This window comes from Lepus europaeus, chromosome 7, assembly GCF_033115175.1.
Source record: "Lepus europaeus isolate LE1 chromosome 7, mLepTim1.pri, whole genome shotgun sequence".
Lineage (NCBI taxonomy): Eukaryota > Metazoa > Chordata > Mammalia > Lagomorpha > Leporidae > Lepus > Lepus europaeus.
Genome location: NC_084833.1, coordinates 55,090,557 through 55,115,091, shown reverse-complemented (window position 1 = coordinate 55,115,091; position 24,535 = coordinate 55,090,557). Strand labels below are relative to the sequence as shown.

Sequence of the window (24,535 nt, the reverse complement as noted above, 5' to 3'; positions counted from 1 at the left end):
AAAGAGAATTGGAAATGAAAAAAAACAACCTGGTGTTAAAAAGGAAATGGCATAGAAAATTAATTAATTTGAAAAAAATTATGTAGGATCTCTGTCTTTAATGTGCTGTACATTGCTATTTAATGCTATAATTAGTAACCCAATGGTAGTTTTTTCACTTTATGTTGCTATATGGGCAAAATCTTGAAATCTTTACCTAATATATACTAAACTGATCTTCTGTATATAAAGAGAATTGAAAATGAATCTTTACATGAATGGAAGGGGAAAGGGAGCGAGAAAGGGGAGTGTTGCGGGCGGGAGGGAAGTTATGGGAGGGGGGAAGCCATTGTAACCCATAAGCTATACTTTGGAAATTTATATTCATTAAATAAAAGTTTAATAAAATGAAAAAATGAAAAAAAGAGTCAAAAAACCCAAAATACTATCTTCTCAGCATTTGCTATAGCCATATACCATCTACGCAATTAGAGTTAATATTTTTCCTTAAACTGTCTTTAAGTCATTTCACCTTTTTAAATCTAGTATTTTCTTAGATAATATCTGTCAAATCACAGATTTTATGTTATTTACAATAAGTAGATAATTACTGAAAAGATTTAACAATACTACCCAAAGTCACCTCCAGACTTCACTTTGAGAAAAAGTCACCTTGTCACCTCTGCATAAAACAATCATCCTAGAGATAAAGACCAGGAAATAGGCCTAAAGATAGTGTGTGATTTTCTCAAAAACATCAAGTGGTACAATGTAGACTGGAATTCAACTCTCTTGTGCCCTATGCATGTTTCCTTTCCAAATTATCACACTTTGTATTACAGATTACAAACTATATTAAGAAAAGCCAGTTTTCTCTAAATGTTCTCATTTTACAGATATCACTATAATAACATAAGGACTAATACAAATTTTAAAGTTTTCTGTGAATAAAACTACCCTGGTAATCCTAGATTTCTAGGTTTATATTTAAGGGAAAAAAACTTTTAAGCATTCTAAGCTGACATATTACTACAAGAAAATATGAAGGTCTTTGTCCCAGTTATATCTTGGAAAAGAATACAAGATTTCTAGGGTTTACTTTTCTGATGAAGGGTAAATGAGTACCTAAAAAGCTGTTAGTAAATAATTTTAAAAATCAACCAAGGTAGGGGCTGGTACTGTAGCACATGGAGGTAGGCCACTTCTTTTGATGCTGGCATCCCAACTGAATTCCAGTTGCTCTGCTTCTGATAAATCTTCCTGCTAACACACAGAGAAGGCAATGGAAGATGGCCCAGGTATTTGGGCCCCTGCTACCCATCTGGGAGACCTGGATGGAGCTCTATGCTCCTGGCTTCAGCCTGGGCAGGCCCCGGCTATTGCAGCCATTTGAGGAGTGAACCAGCAAATGAAAGATTCTTTTCTCCCTCCCTTTCTCTATCACTATTCCTTTCTTTTCTTTTAAGTTTTTACTTAATGAATGCACTTTTTCATATATACAACTTCAGGAATATAGTGGTTTTTCCCCCATACCTAGCCTCCCACCCCAACTCTCATCCCACCTCCTCTTCCTCTCCCATCTCCCTCTTCATTATGGTTCATTTTTAGTTTGATTTTATATACAGAGGACCAACTCCATGTTAAGCACAGATTTCAACAGTTTGCACCTCCTCACACACACATAACATATAGAGTACAGTTTGAGAACAAGATTTGCAGTGGATTCTCATAGTAAAACTCATTACGGATTGAGGTCCTACATGGGGAGTAAGTGCAGTGACTTCTGTTGTTCCTTTAACAATTAACACATTCATTTATGATGTCGGTGATCACCTGAGGTTCTTGTCATAGTATGCTTTTCAAAAAAATAAATCTTTTTTTAAAAATCAACTAAGGTAAAATAATACAAAAGAATTAAACTTGTATCAACAAGAAAACCCAGGCCACAATATGTTTTAAAATTAACTTTACTGTGGGGCTGGTGCTGTGGAGTAGCGGGTAAAGGGGCTGCCTGCAGTGCTGGAATCCCATATGGGAGCCGGTTTAAGTCCCAGCTACTCCACTTCCGATCCAGTTCTCTGCTATGGCCTGGAAAGGGAGAAAACAGCCCAAGTCTTTGGGCCCCTGCACTCATGTGGGAGACACAGAAGAAGCTCCTGGCTCCTGGCTTCAGATTGGCTCAGCTCTGGCCATTGTGGCCATTTGGGGAGTGAACCAGGGGATGGAAGATCTCTCTCTCTCTGCTTCTGCCTCTCTCTAACTCTGCCTTTCAAACAAATAGATGGATCTTTAAAAAAAAAGCAAAAAGCAAAAAAAATCTTACTGCATGAAATGCTAGACAATTAAAAGTATAAGCAAGTCATGTATTTCTGTAGTAATCTGAAAACAGTGGCAACATAACATCGCACAGCTTTGCAAACAGTGCATCTACCAAGAATAAATGGGATGCCAATATGGAGGTTAGAAACAGAGGTAAAATTTCACAAGTGAGGATTTTAGGGGATTTAGGAATTTAGAGGAAGAGTTTTATCTTGGCTTCATAAGAGTATTCCCAATACCTAGCACAGTCTTTAATACATAATAGCAATAAATAAATTAACTGAATAAAAGAATGAAGGTAGAACAAATATTGAGTTAGGATTCAAAGTATGTTCTTTAGATAACTACCTAGTAAATGGAGAATTCTAAATACTGTATCAGAATAAACCATGTTTCAACCATATAATTCTCTTTCTTACATAATTAAATTCACAATGTTTTATAAATTTCAACTAACTTAGTGTCAGATTTACATTAGGCGAAAATCACTATTTAAAAAAATAAGTCATACCAAAGAAAGAGCTGCTTGAGTCTGATGTAGAAGTGGTTCTGGAAGGGAAGACAGGTGAATGCATTCAGGAATTTTAATAGTTCCTCCATCCAAATCTGCTATGATTACATCTAACTGAAAGAGATTTAAAAAAAAGGAGCCTATAATTAACAAAATATACGTGTTGTTAAACAAATTAATTTGGCCCTAATTCAAAATGAGAGAATCCAAGTGTGGAAATAACTTAGTTGTCCCCATTAACAGAATTCTGGGTTCATGGGTTCCCTGTACTTTGTATTTTTCCAGCTTCTTTTGTACTTAGGTGACTAAGTTTCTGCCCATAAGACATGAGAAGTGATGTATACAGTTTCAGCCCTCCAAGACAGGAGTATGTAATGCTCTCCTATCTCTTTCCTTTTCCTATAGGCTAAACTCATGAACTGGAAGCAAATAATCCTTATGCATAGATAGAGAAACAAGAAGGAAAGAAAGTTCAGCTTTGAATGACTTTATGGAGCAAACTGCTCTTGAAAAACTGAACATCTCTATGAACTGGTACATAAGGGGTAAATTCCACTTTGGATACGCTATTATGGTAGTTTAGCCATATCTTTAGTAAACCAGTATTATAAAAGTTAACAAAGCAATTAGTATACATCAAAAGGGCCCTGTTAGGTATGTAAGAAAAAACTTAAACATTTTACAAAAGTCTATTAAAAATAACTTACATAAAAATGTAAGAGAAACTAGCCTGTTGTTACACTAATATGATTATAAGTTAATTTTCATTTATTCATTAAAATTTGACAAATTTAATTTGCCAGCACCTGGTTTTAACTACCTCCAGTACTGCTTATATTTATTGCTAATAAAATTATCTATAAACCAGAAGGGCATGCTTCAAATTAGTACTGATTAAATTTTCCTGAAATGTCTATTGATTTATATATTTTTTTATATGGCAATATCAGAATTAAATAGAAACTAGTTATTCACATTTAAGCTTAGGGAAAATGATTTATCTACAAATACAGGTCCTATTAATAATTATGATGTTGAATAATTTTCTGTTAAATGACAGCTCTGTTTTGATTACAACAATAATTATTATGTAAGTACCAACAGAGGTTACTTCTTTGTTAGCATTTACAACTAAAAGAGGAGAATTACAAAGGGTTAAGAATTTGCAGATCATGGGCTTAGTAGGCTAAGCCTCCACCTGTATGGCCTGGGAAAGTAGTGGAAGATGGTCCAAGTGCTTGGGCCCCTGCACCCGCATGGGAGACCTAGAAGAAGCACTTGGCTTTCAGCTGTTGCCACCATTTGGGGAGTGAACCAATGGATGGAGGACCTTTCTGTCTTTCCTTCTCTCTCTCTGTAACTCTGCCTCTCAAATAAATAAACCTTAAAAAAAACCAAAAACAAAGAATTTGCAGATTACAATTATGATGTAGTCGACCCTTCTGTTACAATGTTTGAGAGTACATGCCTCATCTCACATAAAGAAATTACTGGTCAGTTCTAATAGCCGGAAATGTTTATATTATGCAGAAATCTGTTTATATATTCCCTATGTATACTGATTACATTTTAGCTTGAACTACAAAAAATGGTATTATCCTTAAAAAAATGGTATTATCCTTCCTCCTTGTGACAGTCACTCAAATATTTTCAGTTATCAAATAGTATCAGATTATCACCTGACAAAATTTCCTTAGGATATTACCTTTCTAAATTGCTGACACCCATGGATGTTCTTTTCTCTACATTCTTTATTTTGTTTCAATTCCTTTTAAAGTATGATACAGAATTCTAAAAGCATTATTTCAGAAATGAAAATTATTTCAGAAATTATTTGTTTGAACACAGAGTACCACTTTTCCTTCTCTGGTATTTCCTTTCACAGACATTAAGAATACAAAATTTGGTGGACCTCATACCAAACCTGTGTTCCACTAGAAACCCATCACTTTTTGCAAATGCTTTTAAAGATTTATTTATTTGAAAGGCCGAGTGACAGAGATGGAGAGACAGACAGACACAGACACTCCTACCTCCTGCCCCACCGCCGCCCGATATCTTCCTTCTGCTGGTTCACTCCTCAAATGACATTTTAAGGATGGGACAGGCTGAAACTAGGAGCCAGGAACTCCACCCTGATCTCTCATGTGGGTGTAAGCAATTTTCTGCTGCTTTCCTCGGAGTACCACCAGGGAGCTGGATTGGAAGTGGAACAGCCAGGACCAAAACTGGTGCTCCACTATGGCATGCTGGCATTGCAGGCAGTAGCTTAACCAGCTGTGCCATAATGCTGACCCATACCACTCAATGTAAGATAGGTCTTAATTAAAATTATGAATAAATTAAACACTAATAACTGAAGTATAACACTAATTAATGGATTGGTTTATCTTCTTTATATATAGGATAGGAATACAGAAAGATAAAGTTAACATGTCAAAAAAAGTAGTAGTTAGGAATATTAATGGAGATGGTTGTGGCACAGTGGGTTAGGCCACCATTTATGACACCTGCATCCCATAAATCCCGAGTGCTCTGCTCTCAATCCAGCTTCCTGTTAATTTGCCTGGGACAGCAGTGAATTATGGCCCAAAGTACCTATGTCCGTGCCACTCACATGGGACACCTGGATGGAATTCCTGGCTCCTGACTTTGACCTGGCCCAGCCCTGGCTATTGGGGACATCTGGAGAGTACACCAGTGGATGCAAGATCTCTCTCTCTCTGCTTCTCCCTGCTGCACTCCTCAACCCCAATCCTGCTTCCATCATTCTGCCATTCAAGTAAGTAAGTGACCAAGTAAATAAATAAATAAATCTTTTAAAAAAAGAATGTTACTGAATTCTTTTTAAAAATCTTCCATACTTGCTTGTAAGGCAAAATTAACATATTTAGACTTTTCAGTGATGCTTTCCCTTCAGCCAATAATGTCTGCTGGAAATTTAACAGATATGAAAATGGTAGTAATTTGAAATGTCACAGGACTCAAAGAAATATGATTGACATTAAGACTCAATAACTGGAACCTTAAAAATATGGATACTTAGGGGCTGTTGCTGTGATGTAGGGGTAGAGCTGCCAACTGCGATGGCAATATACCATATGGGCACAGGTTCGTGTCCTGGCTGCTCCACTTCTGACCCAGCTCCCTTCTAATGGCCTGGGAAAAGCAGCTAAAGATGGTCCAAGTGTTTGTGCCCCTGCTACCTACTCAGATGAAGCCCCTGTCTCCTGGCCTGGGCCTGGCACAGCCCTAGCCTTTCCAACTATCTAGAGAATGAACCAGTGGATGGAAGATGTCTTTCTCTCTTTCCTTCTCTCTCTCTCCTTCTCTCTCCCTTCTCTCTCTCAGTGTAACCATTTCAAATAAATAAATCTTTAAAAATTAAAGCAGCTTATTTTAAAAAATGAATACTTACAAGTTCATGGATATCAGTTTTAAAGATAGAATGTACTCCGATAATGAAAGGCGTTGGGGAACTTAGAACTTCTAGTAGTTGTGCTGGGAGAATGGGAATATATGGATAGCTGGAAATAATAAAAACATTTTGTCAAATACATTTCTTATACTGTGATATAAGCATTTTCTTTCATGTTTATGCTGGATAAATTTTAGATTACCTGTGTTTACAATTTATCAATAATACTGTCACCCTTATTAATATGAAAATCTTGAAAGGAACAATTAAAAATATTCATGTGAAAGATATGATCAGATAAAACAATATAAAGTAAATGGAACCTAAGCCAACTTACTTATCTCATTTCTCTTAGGCAAGTCGTCTCTTCAGGTATTTTAATTTTTTTAAAATTTATTTGACAGAGTTAGACAGTGAGAGAGAGACAGAGAGAAAGGTCTTCCTTCCGTTGGTTCACCCCCCAAAACGGCCGCTACGGCCGGACCTACGCCGATCCAAAGCCAGGAGCCAGGTGCTTCCTCCTGGTCTCCCATGAGGGTGCAGGGGCACAAGCACTTGGGACATCTTCCACTGCCTTCCCAGGCCACAGCAGAGAGTGGAACTGGAAGAGGAGCAACCGGCACTAGAATCGGCGCCCATATGGGATGCCGGCACCGCAGACAGAGGATTAACCAAGTGAGCCACCGCACCAGCCCCTTAATATTGTTTGAAAATATTTGCTTTATATAGAAACCTGACATCAGACAGTAATACTGACTCCCTGATAAGGCCTCTACTCTCAACATAGGGCAATAATTTCTCTATATAAAATAATCATTCAAATCTTATCTTCTATATATAGTGTTTACATTCATTAAGAACAGCTAAAAAAAAATTAAGACCAAAAAGATTTTATCTTATTTAAAAGGTTAAGAAAAGCACATAGACAAATAAACATTTTTAAGAAAATTATTGAGAGAGTTGAAAATTTTACCTAGTTTGTATAGGTTTATGTTTCCTAGATATTACAATTATCAAATTGATTGAACACTATTATTAAAGTAAGATATTCTCCTTATAGCACTATTAGGCATTAATGTTTATATTGTTTTGTTTTTATACTTTTTGTTGTAGAAAATTTCAACAAATCCTTTAAAAACACAGAGAAGGAAAAAATTACTATGAAGCTTCATTATCCAACCCAGATTTGACAATACCAATCCATGGCTATATTCATATCTATATACATATCTTTCAACTCACTTTTGTTCTTTTTTCTACTATATTATTTTTAAGCAAACCCTAGATATCATTACTGTATTGTTAATCTATAAATACTTTAAGAGATGTCTAAAACAGATAAGGCCTCTTTATTAATAAATGGCAACATTATTAAAATATCTAAACTCAATAATAATTTTTTAATACCAATGGTCAACACTCACTGAATACTTTTACCACAAACTATATTAAGAGAAAATTAAGTATTGCTGACAATACTATTTAAATATTATTTTCACAAAATCAGTCAACACTCCATAATGGAAAATCTGGAAAAGTTCCAAAGTCTAGGCTAGGTTTTATCAGAATTATGACTCACGTAATGGCATTGCTTTAGAGTTTACATTTATGCAGTTAAAAACCATTATGTCATGACATTTTTACTTATCAATAAGCAGTGCATAATTTTGGCATAAATAAAATTATCAAATAAAAAAATCTCACCTATATTTAAGAGGAAACATTAAAGATTCCAGGGCTCTACAAGCATCACTAAGTCTCTGGAAACTTGCAGAATGGAAGAGAACCTTATTTTCTGTGAGTACTGCACAGAAGAGGCTGAGGACATTCTGAATTCCTGAAAACACAAGAGGAAAAGTATACTGAGTGCTGCCAACAATCAGACTTAGAATGACATACAAAAAGAAAAAAGAAAGCCAGTATTTTTGGAATCTCCAAAGGGAAATATCAAGATGAACTATAAGTTGCATATAACCTGTGAGTCTTTGTTTTCCCAGATACTGTTTTATCTTTACTTTCCAAGTCAGTGTAACATTCATTGATAATAATGGTTGATTGGAAATACACTATTAACTTCTTCTCAACTTTATCTCCAAGGTCTGTACTCAAGTTCCTGTTTTAGACAATGGCATTGTTCTGCTAACTTTTTCCCATTAAAGTAAATCTGACATTAACATAATTAGACTTTGATTTGAAATTTGGTATAGCTTCTTCTATCTTTTTACTACTTTGTTTTTTAAAAAGATTTACTTTTTGAAAAGGCGGAGTTGATAGAGAGGGTAAGGGAGAGGGCAAGAGATAACCTTCCACCTGCTACTTCACTCCCAAAGTGGCTACAATAGCCAAGGCTGGGTTAGGCTGAAGCAAGGAGCCAAGAACTCCATCTGGGTCTCCCGAGTGAGTGGCAAGGGCCCAGCTACTTGGGCTATCATTTGCTGCTTTCCCATGTGCATTATCAGAAAGTTGCAATGGAAGTAGAGCAGCTGAGACTTAAACAGGAACTTTGATAAGGGATGCAGGTATCACAAATGGTTGCTTATCCAGCTGCATCATAATGTTACCCCTGTCTTTGTAACTCAGGACTTTCTCTACTTAAAATAAATATATATATTTTAAAATCAAGTCTAACAACCTGTAACATTTTAGTACTTCATTCCTTTTCATGCCTGAACAGCATTTTATGTATATACCTCATTTTGATTTCCCATCCATTTATCCTTTAGATGCACATCTGGGTTTTTGCTATCTTTTAGCTACTTGGAATAGTCCTCTCAACACGCATACACATGAACCTGTTTCAGTATCCTTTTTTTTGGGGGGGGGGGCGGGGGGACAAGCAGAGTTATACAGTGAGAGAGAGAGAGAGAGAGAGAAACAGAGAGAAAGGTCTACCTTTTCTGTTGGTTCACCCCCCAAATGGCCGCTACGGCCAGCGTGCTGTGCCGATCTGAAGCCAGGAGCCAGGTGCTTCCTCCTGGTCTCCCATGTGGGTACAGGGCGCGAGCACTTGGGCCATCCTTCACTGCACTCCCGGGCCACAGCAGAGAGCTGGACAGGAAGAGGAGCAACAGGGACAGAATCCAGCGTGCCAGCGCTGCAGGTGGAGGATTAGCCTAGTGAGCTGCGGCGCTGGCCTTAGTATCCATTTTTAATTCTTTTGTGTAAATATACCTAAAAGTTTAACTGTAAGGTTACATGTGACTGCCATGTTTAATCTTTAAAGGAACTGTTTTACACAGCACTTGAACTACTTTACATTTCCACCAGCAATATGTGAATGTTCTTATTTCTTTACATCTGCAATAACACACCTTTTCCTTTTTTAAAAAAAATTTGTATCAATGCTGGTGAATACAAAATGATAATGCATTGTTGTTTTCTAATGTTTTGTAAAATATCTATTTATTTGGTAGGCATAATGGGAGGGGAAGGATGAGATTATCTTCTATCCACGGGTTTATTCCCCAAATGCCTACAACAGCCATGGCTAGGCAAGGCTGAAGCCAGGAGCCAGAAACTCCAAGTGGGTCTCCAACATGGGTGACCAAACCATCATTTGCTAATTTCCCAGGTGCATTAGCAGGGAGCCAGATCAGAAGCATAGTAGTGGGGACTTGAAAACCTGTACTTGTTCTGTACTGTACTGGGATGCTGGTGTCACAACCATTTGCTGAAGAGACTCATCTTACAGTTTTGCTACTCTTGTCAAAAATCAATTCACCATAAATGTATGAGTTCATTTCTGGACTCTCAATTGTATCCACTGCTCTATGTGTCTATACTATGCCAAAATCATACTATTTGCTTACTAAGGTTTGTAGTAAGTTTTGAAATTGGGAAGAGTGAGCTGAACCTTCAAACTCTGTTCTTTCTCAATATTGCTTTGGTTATTCAATATATCACAAAATTCCACACAAATTTAAGGATCAGCTTTTCCCATTTCTATAAAAAAGGTCATTAGAGTTTTGATAAGAATGCACTGCATCTTTAAATTGCTTTGCATAATACCAACATCCTAACAACACTGAATCTTCCAATCCATGAACATGAGTAGCTTTTATTTCTTCAGCCAATGTTTTGTAGTTTCCAAAGAACAAGTCTTTCACACTCTTGATTAAATTTATTCCTAGGCACTTTACTCTTTTAGACATAATGTAAAGGAATGGTTACGTTAGTTTTATTTTCAAATTGTTTGCTGCTTGTATATCTTTAAAAAAAAAACTTTAAAAAATGAAGCACATGGGTAGGTATTTGGCACAGGGATTAAGTCACCATTTGGGACACCTGCATCCCATATAACAGTACCTGATTTGAATCTCAGGTTCTCCGCTTCTGATCCAGCTTCATGCTAAGCATTCTGGGAAGCAGAAGGTGAGGGCTCAAATACCGGGTCCCTGATTGAACTGGAGACCTGACTGAGTTCTGGATTCCTGTTACCTGGCCCTCTCTTGGCTGATCTACTTGGGGAGTGAAGCAGGGGATGGAAGATCTCTGTCCTTCAAACAAAATAAAATAAATAAAAATAGGTTTTAAAAAAACTAAAGAACAGGGGTTGGCACTGTAGCTAAGCCTCTGCCTGCGGCACCAGCAACCCATAGGGTCACTGGTTTGTGTCACAGCTGCTGTTCTTCTGATCCAGCTCTCTGCTAACGGCCTGGGAAAGCAGTGGAAAATGGCCCAAGTGCTTGGGCCCCTGTACCCACTTGGAAGACCTGGAGGAAGCTCCTAGCTCCAGATCGGCTCAACTCTGGCCATTGAGCCATCTGGGGAGTGAACCAGTGGATAGAAGACCTTTCTGTCTCTCCCTCTGTCTTCTGTAGCTCAATAATTAATCAATTTAAAAAATCTAAAAAAATTTCAAGAACAAACCTTAGCTGGTAAATTATATAAAAACAACTTGAGTCTGCTTTGGCCATTGGACCATATTTGATGACAGCTGGTCAAATGTTTCTCTTGTTCATAGCAAATAGTTTGAACGTCCTTTTTAAAATGTAGTTTGGGGGCCAGTGCTGTGGCGTAGCAGGTAAAGCCACCACCTGCAGTGCCAGCATACTGGTTCGAGTCCTGGCTGCTCCACTTCCAATCCAGCTCTCTACTATGGCCTGGGAAAGCAGTACAGGATGGCCCAAGCCCTTGGATCCCTGTACACACGTGGGAGACCTGGAAGAAGCTCCTGGCTTTGGATCAGTGCAGCTCTGGTCATTGTGGTCAATTGGGGAGTGAACCAGCAGATGGAAGACTTCTCTCTCTGCATAATTCTGACTTTCAAATAAATAAATAAATAAATATTTTTTAAAAATATGTAGTTCGACAAGCTCTGCCTTTGGAATTGAGAGATTGGTACATTTACACTTAGTTTAACTGTTGATATGGAAGATTTGTCAGCCATTTTGCTCTTTATTTAGTATATCTTTTTTAAAGATTTATTTTATTTGAAAGAGTACAGAGAGAGAGAGAGACAGCAAGAGCAGTCTTCCATCCGCTGGTTCATTCCCCAGATGGCCACAACAGCTGCAGCTGCACCGATCCAAAGCTGGGAGTCAGGAGCTTCTTCGGGGTCTCCCACTTGGGTACAGGGGACCAAGCATTCGGGCCATCTTCCACTGCTTTCCTAGGCCATATCAGAGAGCTGGATCAGAAGAGCAGCAGCCAGGACTAGAACCAGTGTCCATATGGGATACTGGTGCCCATATGGGATGCTGGCACCTCAGGCCAGGGCTTTAACCCACTGCGCCACAGCGCAGGCCCCATTTAGCATTTCTTAAGTCTTTTATTTTGTTCCACTGTTCCCCCTTGACTGTTTCAGTGTTAAATATTATTTTTTAAGTTTGTCAGTTAATTCCTCTCATTTTTTAACTGTATTTTTAATAATTTATTTAAAAGGCAGAGTTACAGAATGAGGGAGCAGCAGAGAGAGAGAGAGATCTTCCAACAACTGGTTCACTCCCCAAATGGCTGCAACCGCTGGGGCTGGGCCAGACCAAAGCTAGAAGTCAAGAGCTTCTTCCAGATCTCCCACACAGGCACAAGGGCCCAAGGACTCAGACCATCTTCTGCTGCTTTCCCAGGCCATTAGTAGGGAGCTGGATCATAAGTGGAGTAGCTGGAACTTGAACTGGCAAACATATAGGACTCTTTTTTAAATATACCTTGCCCTGCAACTTAGTTTTCTATTGACTATATCATCAAAATCGATTACTTTTTAAAACCAAATATCCACTATTATATAAATCAGCTTTAAATTTATTCTCTACCTACTGAGAAACATTTGCAGACAATACCATAATGAATTTCCTTGTATAGTACCTCACGGTATGTGGAGTATGGTGACTGTTTTCTAGAGTCTGACAGGGAAAGGGTAAAACAAAGGAGATACATTGCCAGGTATGCAAGAGGAGATGCCAAAGCACACTTCACACACCAAATTTTAGAGCTCCTCAAAATGATTCTTTTCATATTGTTATTGCTGTGAGGGATTCAACAAAAGCAAGGCTTGATCCAAGTTCTTGGCTCCACATCTGAATATACAAAAGGAGGAAATGTATATAAGGTGGGTAGGAGTTGAAACAGATAGCACATACTCAGACATGAGCACAGGCAACCTTCCTTGTCAAAGGAAGGGCTGCTGCCCCTGTGAAAGTTGGGGTCTTTCTTTTATAGGGTAGGCGGGGTGCTTGGGGCAGGACCTAACTGAATATTCAAAGGAGTCAGTTTGGATGGAGCTTGAGTACTGCTCACTTCCATGCCTCTTTCTTTGGGCATCTCAGAAGCACCATGGTATCTAGCACACATAGGGCTCAGGTACACGATGAGGAGTGGGTGTGCCAACCCTACAGACATATTGGATATTTCCAGCCATTTGTGGGAATGAGTTGGGTGTATGTGCAGGTACTGTCTGCCTACATCATTATGAAGTAAGCTTTTAAATGTTTATCTATTTGAAAAGCAAAGTGACACAGAAGGAGAGAAGGAATCTTTCATCTGCTGATTCAGTAGGCTGGACCAGGTCAAAACCTGGAGCCTGGAATACCATCTGGGTCTCCAGTGTGGGTGGGAGGACTTACGTACTTGCGTCATTATCTGCTACCTCTTGGGATGTGCATTATCAGTAAGCTGGATGGGAAGTGGAGCAGCTGGGATTTGAATTTGGCACTTTGAAAAGGGAGGTGGGCATCCCAAGTGGCAGCTTAACCCACTGTCTGGCATTCACGATTTATTTATTTATTTATTTGACAGGCAGAGTGGACAGTGAGAGAGAGAGACAGAGAGAAAGGTCTTCCTTTGCCGTTGGTTCACCCTCTAATGGCCGCCGTGGCCGGTGCGCTGCGGCCGGCCGGCGTACCACGCTGATCTGAAGCCAGGAACCAGGTGCTTCTCCTGGTCTCCCATGGGGTGCAGGGCCCAAGCACTTGGGCCATCCTCCACTGCCTTCCCGGGCCACAGCAGAAAGCTGGACTGGAAGAGGGGCAACCGGGATAGAATGCGGTGCCCCGACCAGGACTAGAACCCGGTGTGCCAGCGATGCAGGCGGAGGATTAGCCTATTGAGCCGCGGCGCCGGCCCCCGGCATTCACTTTTATCACAAGATCATAGTCAAATTATTGTTCAACTGGTTCACAGTGATAAATCACTTCACTCTCTTTTGCTGTTAAGAATTTTGATCCTTTTAGAAATATCAATCATGTTTTATCTATGAAAGAACTGTTTACTGTTTACTCAGTCTTCACCAAGCTCTAAGATCTACAGATTGATTTTCATCAACTTTGAAGTTTTTCAGCATTATTTCTTTAATTATTTTCTTCTAACCATCCCCACCATTATCTACTGGAGATACCCAATACAACCATGCTATTATTCTTTCATGTTCCTTGAGTATCTGTTGATATTATCACAATCTCTTTCTCTCTCTTCTTCACACTGGATCATTTCTACTGACTGTTCACTTATTTTACTGATTGTTACTTCTGCTGTCTCAAATGTGTTGTTAAGCCTAAGTAGTAAACATTTTGTTTTTGTATTATTCAATTCTATACTTTTTCCATTTAAATATTTAGTTATTTACTTGAAAAGCAGAATTACAGAGATAAAAGGAAATAAAAAGAAAAAGAGATCTTTTATTTGCTGGTTCACTCCCAAATGGCTGTGACATCCAGGGGTAGGCCAAGCCAAAAAAAGGAGCCTGGAACTCCATCTGAGTCTCCCATACGTGTGGCAGGGGTTTAAGTACTTGAGCCATCTTCTGCTGCTTTCCCAGGCACATTAGCAGGGAGCTAGGTTGGGAGTGGTAAAGCTGGAACATGAACCAATGCCCACACAGGATGCTGGCATCACAGGCTATAGCTTCACCAACCACACCACACCACTGTCCACCAATTCTATAATTTCTATTTAGTGTTTTCTCCTACAGTTTTTATTTCATTATTAAGATTGCTTAGGTGTTGAGTCTCTGTTATTAGATTTTACTTCCATTCTTTCAATTTGGTTTCCTTGAGCTCCTTTTAGCATATTTACAGTGGTTGATTTAATGTCTTTATCTGTTAAAAACAGTATCGGGCCAATCAGAATCAATTGACCCAGAGTATGGGTTACATTTTACTGTTTCCTTGAATGTCTCAACAATTTTGTCCAATTTTATACTTTTTTTTTTGGGGGGGGGGAGAAGCAGCTTGCTAAATTCTTTATACTGCCATAACCAGAAGTACTTCCTTTGACATGTTAATTTTGCTTTCCCAAATTTTGTCCAATGCTGTCCAATTTCTACAAAAATATAAGTGATGTCTTTCCTTGTAACTCAAAAACAGTGTGCAGCAAGACATTTTAAGACTGTAAAGGGTTAAGCCACTGTCTGCAGTGCTGGCATCCCAGGGCCAGTGCTGTGGCATAAAGGGAAGCTGCTGCCTGCAGTGCCAGCATCCCATATGAGCGCAGGGTTATGTCCCGGCTGCTCCACTTCTGATCCAGCTCCCTGTGAATGTGCCTGGGAGTGCAGTACAAGATGGCCCAAGTCCTTGGGCTCCTGTCACCAATGTGGGAGACCCAGAAGAAGCTCCTGGGTGCTTTCTTTGATCTAGCCTAGCCTCAGCTGTTGTGGCCATTTGCAGAGTGAACCAGTGGATAGAAGTATTCTTTCTCCCCCTCCTCACCCCCTTTTTTCTGTATCTCTGCCTTCAAATAAATAAATATATATATTTTTTAAATGCTGGCATCCCTTATGGACATGGTTCAAGTCTTGGCTGCTCCACTTCTAGTCCAGCTTTCTGCTGACTTGCCTGGGAAGAAAGAGGAAGATGGCCTAAGTCCTTGGGCTACTGCACCCATATGGGGGACCTGGTTCCAGGCTAGCTTTTGCCTGGCCCAGGCCAGTTGTTGCAACCATTTAGGAGTCAATCAGCAGATGAAAGATCTTACTCTCTCCATCCCAGTAACTCTGCCTTTCAAATAAAAAAATAAATATTAAAGAAAAAAGACTTGGTAAACAATCTTGTTATGTCTATCCAGACTTGGCATTTATTGATAATTCTTGCCTAAGTCTTTACTGTGATGATAATAAAATGACTTTCCAAATCCAGCACTCCCTCCATATTCACCAGTCTGCACCTGGCATTCTGTAGTAAGCAGTTCTCCCGTTTCGTCCCTGTTACTTACATTCATTCATTCATTCATTCATCCATTCATCCATCCATTTATATGAACTCACGGGTTCTTTCTTTCCCTCCTAAGAGTCTTTAAGTCATAACTGCATTCAATTGTATTTGCTGCTAAATATGTCCTGGATGTAAACAGAGGGAACTCCTTTAATGTAGGTCCTGTAGTTCTTTACTACTTTCTAGTTAAACAAAATCATCCAGGCTTATATTGTATATATTCTGCTCCTACCTAAATCACTCATTTCTCCAGAGAGTTGGCACTTTCTAGTGATGAACAGTATTAAAGACTAAGATTCTAGGTACTGAAATTTATTTCCTTGCTAAATCTAATATTACTTGTAAAATAGTTTCCGAACTATTTCAGTCACTCTAACTCAAAGCACCAAGTGAACAAAAAGGAGTTTACTGGAAATTCTCTCCTCAAAATTGTTAAAAACTGAGGTTAGGTAGTCAAATATTGTATTTCCTATTCTGAATAGCTTCTCCCCTCCCTCCAATCTTTAGTGTGGTTATGTTATTCACTTGAAAGATAGTGGAGCTTCTTATTTTCTTTTTAAAAGATGTATTTATTTGTTTGAAAGGCAGAGTGACAGAGGAGGATGGGGAGGGGGAGAAGGAAATCATTCATGTATTTGTTCACTTGCACAATGACTGAGTCTCGAGTAGACCAAAGCCAGAAGCTAGGAACTCCATGTGAGTCTCCCACATGGACTCAAGTACCTGGATCATCATCTGCTGCCTTCCTAGGCACACTAGCAGGGAGTTGGGTCAGAAGCGGATCAGCCAGGACTTAAACCAGTGCTCCTATATGAGATGCCAGCACTGCAGGCAGTGGCTTAAACCACTGTGCCACAATGTTAGCCCTTGGAGTTTGTTTCTATATAATTTTAGTTTTAATATTTTTTTCCTATCTTGATTAATCTCATTGTTTTCTCAAATAAGACATAAACATGCTTCCAGAAGTCAAAATTATAGAGGGTATACTCAGTAGTATAGTACTGAGGTGAATTCTTGGATTTTATAATGTGCTATGATTATATTACTATTTGGGAAGGTGGGTTATCTACACACAAGAGACTCTATTAATTTAGGGATTTCTTGTGAGTTGAATTATTTAAAATCAAAAGCTTATTTTAAAACATTCTGTAGGGCCGGTGCCACGGCTCACTAGGTTAATCCTCCGCCTTGCGGCGCCGCCACACCGGGTTCTAGTCCCGGTCGGGGCGCTGGATTCTGTCCCGGTTGCCCCTCTTCCAGGCCAGCTCTCCGCTGTGGCCCAGGAGTGTAGTGGAGGATGGCCCAAGTGCTTGGGCCCTGCACCCCATGGGAGACCAGGAGAGGCACCTGGCTCCAGGCTTCGGATCAGTGTGGTGCGCCGGCTATAGCGGCCATTGGAGGGTGAACCAACGGTAAAGGAAGACCTTTCTCTCTGTCTCTCTGTCTACTCTGCCTGTCAAAAAAAAAAAACAAAACAAACAAACAAAAAACCAAAAAAGCCAACCAAACAAAAACAAAACATTCTGTAGACACATTACTTTCTGATGGTTGCTGTTTCAAATCACCACAAATTTGGTGGCTTAAAATAATACAAATTTATTATCCTACATTTCTAGTGGCCAGAATCTAACCAATCTAGGTGGGTTTCCAACTTTTAGTAACTTCTCACATTCCTTGGCTCGTGCCTATCTTCCATCTTTAAAGCTGACATTGGGGGACTGGTGCTGTGGGGTAGCAGGTAAAGCCTGCTACCTGCAAAGCGCCGGCATATCATATGGGCACCAGTTCAAATCCCAGCTGCTCCTTTTCCGATCTAGCTCTCTGCTATGGCCTGGGAAAGAAGTGGAAGATGGCCCATATGCTTAGGCACCTGTGTGGGAGATCTGGAAGAAGCTCCAAGCTCCTGGCTTTAGATCTACCTAGCCATGGCCATTGTGGCCATTTGGGGAGTAAGCCAGCAGGTGGAAGACCTTTTTCTCTCCCTTTTTCTCTATCTCTCTCATCACCTCCACCTCTGCCTCTAACTGCCCTTCAAGTAAATAAGTAAATCTAAAAAAAAAAAAAAAAAAAAAGCTGACATTGGGCAGTTTTCTCACATGTGTCACTCCAACATCGACTCTTGCTTCCCTGTTCCATCTGTTAAGGACACTTGTGATCACACTGGGACTAGGACTATCTGGGGTTGGAGCTACCTAAAGAAACCAACTTTTGAGTTGAATTTTAAAGGATAAGCATTAGTTAGGGAGATGAGAAGGTGAACACACTCAAAGCTGACAGAAGGACATGTATAAAGAAATAAGACTGTGGGAGCAATAGTCATTAACACCTTATGGGTAACTCTGCTAAGGCCAATTCATGCAGTAAGAGAAAGTCCAGACATTTTTTGTGAAGAACTACCCTTCTCTGCTCCTATCAGAAGTCTCTGTCTTACCTTCTGACCCCAAAATGATAACTCATTCACAAGCAGCTTGTCAGAAAATACAATTTCTATTTACCATGAATCAGGGTCAGGTAAATTGTGAAAAAGGAAGGCAAGCATTTCTAAAGAACTGTCCACTATTTAGCCTGGTTAAAAACAAACAGCTTACTTTATCAAGGAGAAAAAATATTGTGCAGTATTTACTAAGACAAGATATAAGTCTCACAATTTAAATATGAGTTAGAGACAACATTTTAGTGCTTGGAGTAAGCTTCTTATTATCCAGAAACTTAATAGTGTAATACAGAACAACATACTCATGCCCGATTCTTAATGTCATATACTTTCCCAAGCTTTATATAATGACTTCAAATATTTTAAGAAATTGCATAAATGATTTTTATTTCTAAGTAACAATATTTGTTGCTACATTCATAACTACATTTAGAAATTCAATTTCTTTTACTTTCTTAAGTCATAATTATTCTGACTGAATTGTTTCCTAGTCTTCTGCTGCCCGACATCCATCCAAAGTTGCACAATGAGAGCAGAGGAGACAATCTGAAAAACTTTCCCGTGATAATTCTCCTGATTTCACTACAATGGTACATACACATCCTGTTGATTATTTAAAACTGCAAAACATTCTGAAAAACTTCCTGATCTCAAGCTTCTTGAGAGGTTGGAGTTCCAAAATTCATTGCATTAAGCCTGTTTGTTTCCTGTTTGGGGATGAGGGTAGTGGGCATTTTCCTAGAATCCCTACCTTCTTTCAATAATGATGAAATACTGAAAAAACAAAATACTGTGTCTCAGCTTTCAAATGAGTAAACTGAGGAATGGAAGGCCCTGCTTTCAAGCCAGGATATGTTTCAGAAAGTCCTATACAATTTATTTATTTTGTCTCTCTTTCAAACATGTATTTATTTGGAAGGTAAAGCAACACAGAATTGGGGCTGAGGGGAGGCAGAGAGACAGAGAAAGAGACAGACAGGCACAGATTGATCTCCAATTTGCTGGTTCACTTCCCAAATGACCACAACAGCCAAAGCCAGGCCAGGCCAAAGCCAGGAGCCAGGAGCCAGGAGCTCTATCCAGGTCTGCCCACTTGGTGGCAGTGGCCCAAGCAGGCATATTTGCAGGAAGCTGGATGTGGAGCAGAGAAGCTGGGACTCATAGCGGCACTCCAACATGGCATCCTGTCAGTGGCTTAACTAGCTGTGCCATAATGCCCACCTCTGAAGAGCATCTCTTAATAAAATTATGGTTATCTTTCCTCAGAGCATTTATATTCAAAAAAGGATAACGCTACACAAAGGTAAGTATTTAATAATAGCATTTAAGTGCCATAAAAGGACAATGGGTAGATAGTTTTGAATCATATTCTTCTGAACTGTCTTCAAAAATATATCATGTAGCAACTACAAACTTTATTATGTGTTATTCTAGTAAGTTTAGTATATGAGTCAACCAGGGACTCAGTCAGTTTTTGTATTTTCAAAATGATTTTCTACAGAAATAGCATAACTACTTAATTTTCAGTTTGAAATGAGAAGCAGTCAGTTTCTCAATAACACTCTGAATAATTCCCACCACTCTAAGCATTAGTTTCATCAAATATCTCACTATTCCGAGAAGGCCTTTCATGACTCCTTATACTGCTGCACATGCTTTTCTTCTGGAATGCCCCTCTTATCCTTCTTCCTCTTTTCTAGCTAGTAACAATTTGCTCTTGAATCTTGATTTTTATATTAATTATATTGTACTATATTAAAAAATATTAGCTATTTCTCCACTAAGCTGAAAGTGTATCCAGGATGAAGGCTGTGATTTATTCATCTTTCTATTCCCAGTGACAAGCTTAGGATCTGGAACGTGGTAATGGCTTTGTAAATATTTGACGAAAATTTGTATTCCATCATAATGTATGTCGGTAAGCATAATGGGAACTTTATTTACAGACTCTTGTATTATTTGTTCCAAGAAATTAAATTGGAATAGTCTTCCTCAAAGATCCTTAGGACTGGGGAATACAGTATACGTAAGTAGCTTCTGAAGAAAAGTGCTCCAGAATGCAATAGTTAGGAGATTTAGTTAGAAATCCCTAAGTTGCACAGCTGATATTCAAACTATCAAAAACACTAATCACAGACATAAACACCGAATTTTCTAGATTTCCCTCTTCTATGTAGGGCACAGTGTCCCACTAATAGCAACACTAGGAATTCAAGTTTCAAACTATCTTTTTGAAATAAAAAGTATTGAGAAAGCAAGTGATTATTTATAAGGGAGGATAAGACTAAAATAATTATGACATGTTAATGAGCTGGGAAAACTGAGTTATGAGAGAAATATGACCCATGACACTAGATTTTGACTATTTATGGAAAAGGATAAAATCAGGTAGTTCATAAATTCACCAAACAACATTTTTTAAAGCACTGCCTTTAAGAAATTTTGCACATCTTTCTTTTTGAGAGCTTTTTGATAGCAGAGGCAGCAAGACAAAGTCACTCTAACCAGCAATTTACTCCTCAATGGCTGCAACAGCCAGGGCTGAGTCACAAGCCAGGCCCTCAATCCAAGTCTCCCACATGGGTGGCAGGGACCCAAATACTTGAGCCATCACTTGCTGCCTCTCAGGGTGCACATCAGCAGGAAGCCGGAATTGTTAAGTGGAGTCAGGACTTGAACCTAGGCACTCTGATAGAGGATGTGGGCATCACAAAGGGTGCCTTAACCACTGTGCCAAATGCCTGCTCCAAGTGTCCACTGTGCTGCACCAAACTCTCATGCTAAGCCTCTGCAGACCATGCTAAAAATCAAAATGGAGTCACTCATGTGGAAGTTCCACGTCACAAAGCTGAAAATGAGGTATGTATTTGACTTTCCACAAAGTCAGGAAATAGTTTTAATTGGCATAACTGAAATTCCCTCTGCTTCAATGTTTACAAAACCTGAAATAATGGGATTTTAAGCATTCAGTTATTTTCCGACTATTCTGCATCCTTGTACCAAACTTAAAATGACAGTAATTTTGAAATAACCAAACTCCCTCTGCATGTGTTTCTGCTCTCTTTAGTCCTTTTCTGTCTATAAAACCAACCTCTTCTGCTTAGCCCTTCAAAAAACTTACTCAATGTTATGAAGTGTTGCCCAATTCTAAAATTTAAAAAAAGGCAATTAAAACTGTTAAACTAAACTGTTGTTATTTTGGTCTTCTAACACTAAAAAGTAAAAATAATGTTGGTTAGATAAACTGAAAACAACTTCAGCTCTTTTAATGACATTTTAAAAATCTACATTTATTATAAGAGGGAATCAAAGGAGAAAGACTGAAGCAATAATAGCTAATGAAAAACTGACTAAAGCTAAACACAAGTAAGGTAAATGAAAGTATGCATACATAAAGTATAAACAAAGATGATACAAGATTACTGTGGTTGCACTATGGAAACAAAGTGATGATAGCTGAAGGGTTAGGTTCAGTTCACTTGGTGACTTTAAAAGTATAACAAAGAGTATACTGTGAAAACTGAGTAATCAACATTCTAATGTGTTCGCAATTAAAATCCAAATCTGCATGTACAGCGATTACAAAAACATACAGGGTATTATATAAGATGAGGTCCGGGAGGGATAACACACCCAGCAAGTATGGATTCAATTTAAATACCAAAGGAGTTATTTTTAAAAAAATCAGTTCCGAGTGAGATCCCAGTGGAATGAATGGGCCATCAAAGGAGGAGGTACCTTTCTCTGAAGGGAGGAGAGAACTTCCACTTTGACTATGACCTTGTCTAAATAAGATTGGAATTGGCGAACTCAAAAGGCTTCCATAGCCTTGGCAACTCATGACAAGAGCCTGGGGTGATTACTAACGCCATAAACAAGAGTGTCAAATTGTTAAGTAAACATCAGGAGTCACTGTGCACTTAGTCCTCATGTAGGAACTCTGTTCTTAATGTGTTGTACAATGTGAATTAATGGTATATCTAGTACTCAAAAAGTACTTTACACTTTGTGTTTATGTGTGGGTGCAAACTGTTGAAATCTTTACTTAATATATACTAAATTGATCTTCTGTATATAAAGAGAATTGAAAATGAATCTTGATGTGAATGGAATGGGAGAGGGAGCGGGATATGGGAGGGTTGTGGGTGGGGGGGAAGTTATGGGGAGGGAAAAGCCATTGTAATTCATGAGCTGTACTTTGGAAATTTATATTTATTAAATAAAAGTTAAACAAAAATCAATTCTGGCCAGCGCCGTGGCTCACTTGGTTAATCCTCAGCCTGTGGCGGCAGCATCCCATATGGGCACCGGGTTCTAGGCCTGGTTGCTCCTCTTCCAGTCCAGCTCTCTGCTGTGGCCCAGGAGGGCAGTGGAGGATGGTCCAAGTATTTGGGCCCCTGCATCCTCATGGGAGACCAGGAGGAAACACCTGGCTCCTGGCTCCGGATCGGCGCAGTGCCGGCTGTAGCAGCCATTTGGGGAGCAAAACAACGAAAGGAAGACCTTTCTCTCTGTCTCTGTCTATAACTCTGTCAAATTAAAAAAAAAAAAAAAAATCAGTTCCTGGGACTGGAGCTGTGGCATAGCAGGGTAAAGCCATTGCCTGCAGTGCCATCATCCCACATGGGCTCAGGTTCAAGACCCTGCTGCTCCACTTCTAATCCAGCTCTCTGCTTTGGTGTGAGAAAGCAGTAGAAAATGGCCCAAGTCATTGGGCCCCTCACCTTGTGGGAGACCTGGAAGAAGCTCCTGGCTCCTGGTTCCAGATCAGCCCAGCTCTGACTATTCGCAGCCAGTTGGGGAGTGAACCAGTGGATGGAAGACCTCTCTCCCTCCCTCCCTCTCTCCTCTACCTCTGTAACTCTGCCTTTCAAATAAATAAATCTTTGAAAAAGAAAGTTTCTATAAATACAATCTTACTAATATAAAGCACTACTGTTTACTATACTTAACATACAAATATTAGGCAAACAAACATTTCACATAGGCTGCAACAAGAGAAGAACCAAATAAATAAAAAGATGATAAGCAAGCGATAAAGGTGATTAACAGGAAATTATGGGGTCAGAATGGCACAAATCCACATAATTATTTTTGGAAAACAATTTCAGTATCCTACCAATTCATAGAGAGAAGAACAAAGGAAATGCTATCATTACATTTAGACTTTTCACAGGAAAACTAGTCAAGGCTACAAAAGAATCTTCTAGTCTTATCTGCTTCCTGTCTGTGCTTTGTAAAATCCACAACTACCACCCTCCCACCTCCCCCACCCCGGCCAACACAGGTAGTGAACTCTGATAATGGTCTAATATTGGCCTTCAACTGGTCCAACCAAAATGACTAGTGATAAGAGAATGTCTTTAGACAGAATTATCACTACCACAGGCTTTGGAAACTACAACTCCGTACACAGCACTGTCTTTCTGCTTTCCTCCCTTATCTTTTCCCCATTCTTTCTCTGAAAAAAGAGGATTTAGAATATGCAAGCAAAAGGTAATTAAGCTCAAAATATTAAAGGAAATAACAAAAATTTCATCTTCAAGTGAGCAATCATCATGGATTCTGGAAGCTTCATTGGAAATCATCTGGGGACCGGCACTGTGCTTTAGCAGGTAAAGCTGTTGGCTGCACTGCTGGCATCCCATATGGGCGGCTGCTCCACTCCCAATCCAACTCTCTGCCGTGGCCTGGGAGGGCAGTGGAAGATGGCCCAGGTACTTGGGCCCCTCTCAGCACCTGCCTGGGATACCTGGAGGAGGCTCCTGGCTTTGGATTGGTGCAGCTCTGGCTGTTGTGGCCAATTGAGGGTGAACCGGCAGGTGGAAGACCTCTCTCCCTCTCTGCCTCTTTTTCTCTCTCTTGCTCTCTGTGTAGCTCTTTCATGTAAAATAAATGAATCTTAAAAAAAAATCATCTAATGAGGTATGACTTCCATCCTGTCATTTGTTTACTAGATAGACACTAATGAACAGCCTTTGTGCTTCACGCACTGTGCTAGATATAGAAGACACAAGAACAATAAGATGGAGTTGTTCCTGAAGCTCACAGTCCAATGAGGGAAAATGCCCCATAAACAAACAGAGGAAAATCATCAGACAGAATTTCCGTATCATCCCCAAGCAACCTGGAACTAATAAATACCAGTCCTAGACTGCCTACCTACAATCAATTTATGTGAGAAGGATAAAATTTTAATTTGCTCAAGCCATGTAATTTTTAAGGTATTT

The 24,535-nt window shown here is 39.3% G+C and overlaps 1 protein-coding gene across 4 annotated transcripts in view; it reads right to left on the bottom strand.

Moving 5' to 3' along the window:
- Nucleotides 1-24,535, bottom strand: part of SBF2 (SET binding factor 2) — a 544,097-nt gene that overhangs the window by 263,029 nt on the left and 256,533 nt on the right. For all 4 annotated transcript variants that reach the window (XM_062196513.1, XM_062196514.1, XM_062196516.1 and 1 more), the window contains 3 exons: nucleotides 7,932-8,064; nucleotides 6,228-6,336; nucleotides 2,810-2,923 (listed from right to left, as the gene is read on the bottom strand). In XM_062196513.1, the coding sequence (XP_062052497.1) occupies nucleotides 2,810-2,923; nucleotides 6,228-6,336; nucleotides 7,932-8,064 (356 nt within the window). The remainder of the gene's footprint in view (nucleotides 1-2,809; nucleotides 2,924-6,227; nucleotides 6,337-7,931; nucleotides 8,065-24,535) is intronic.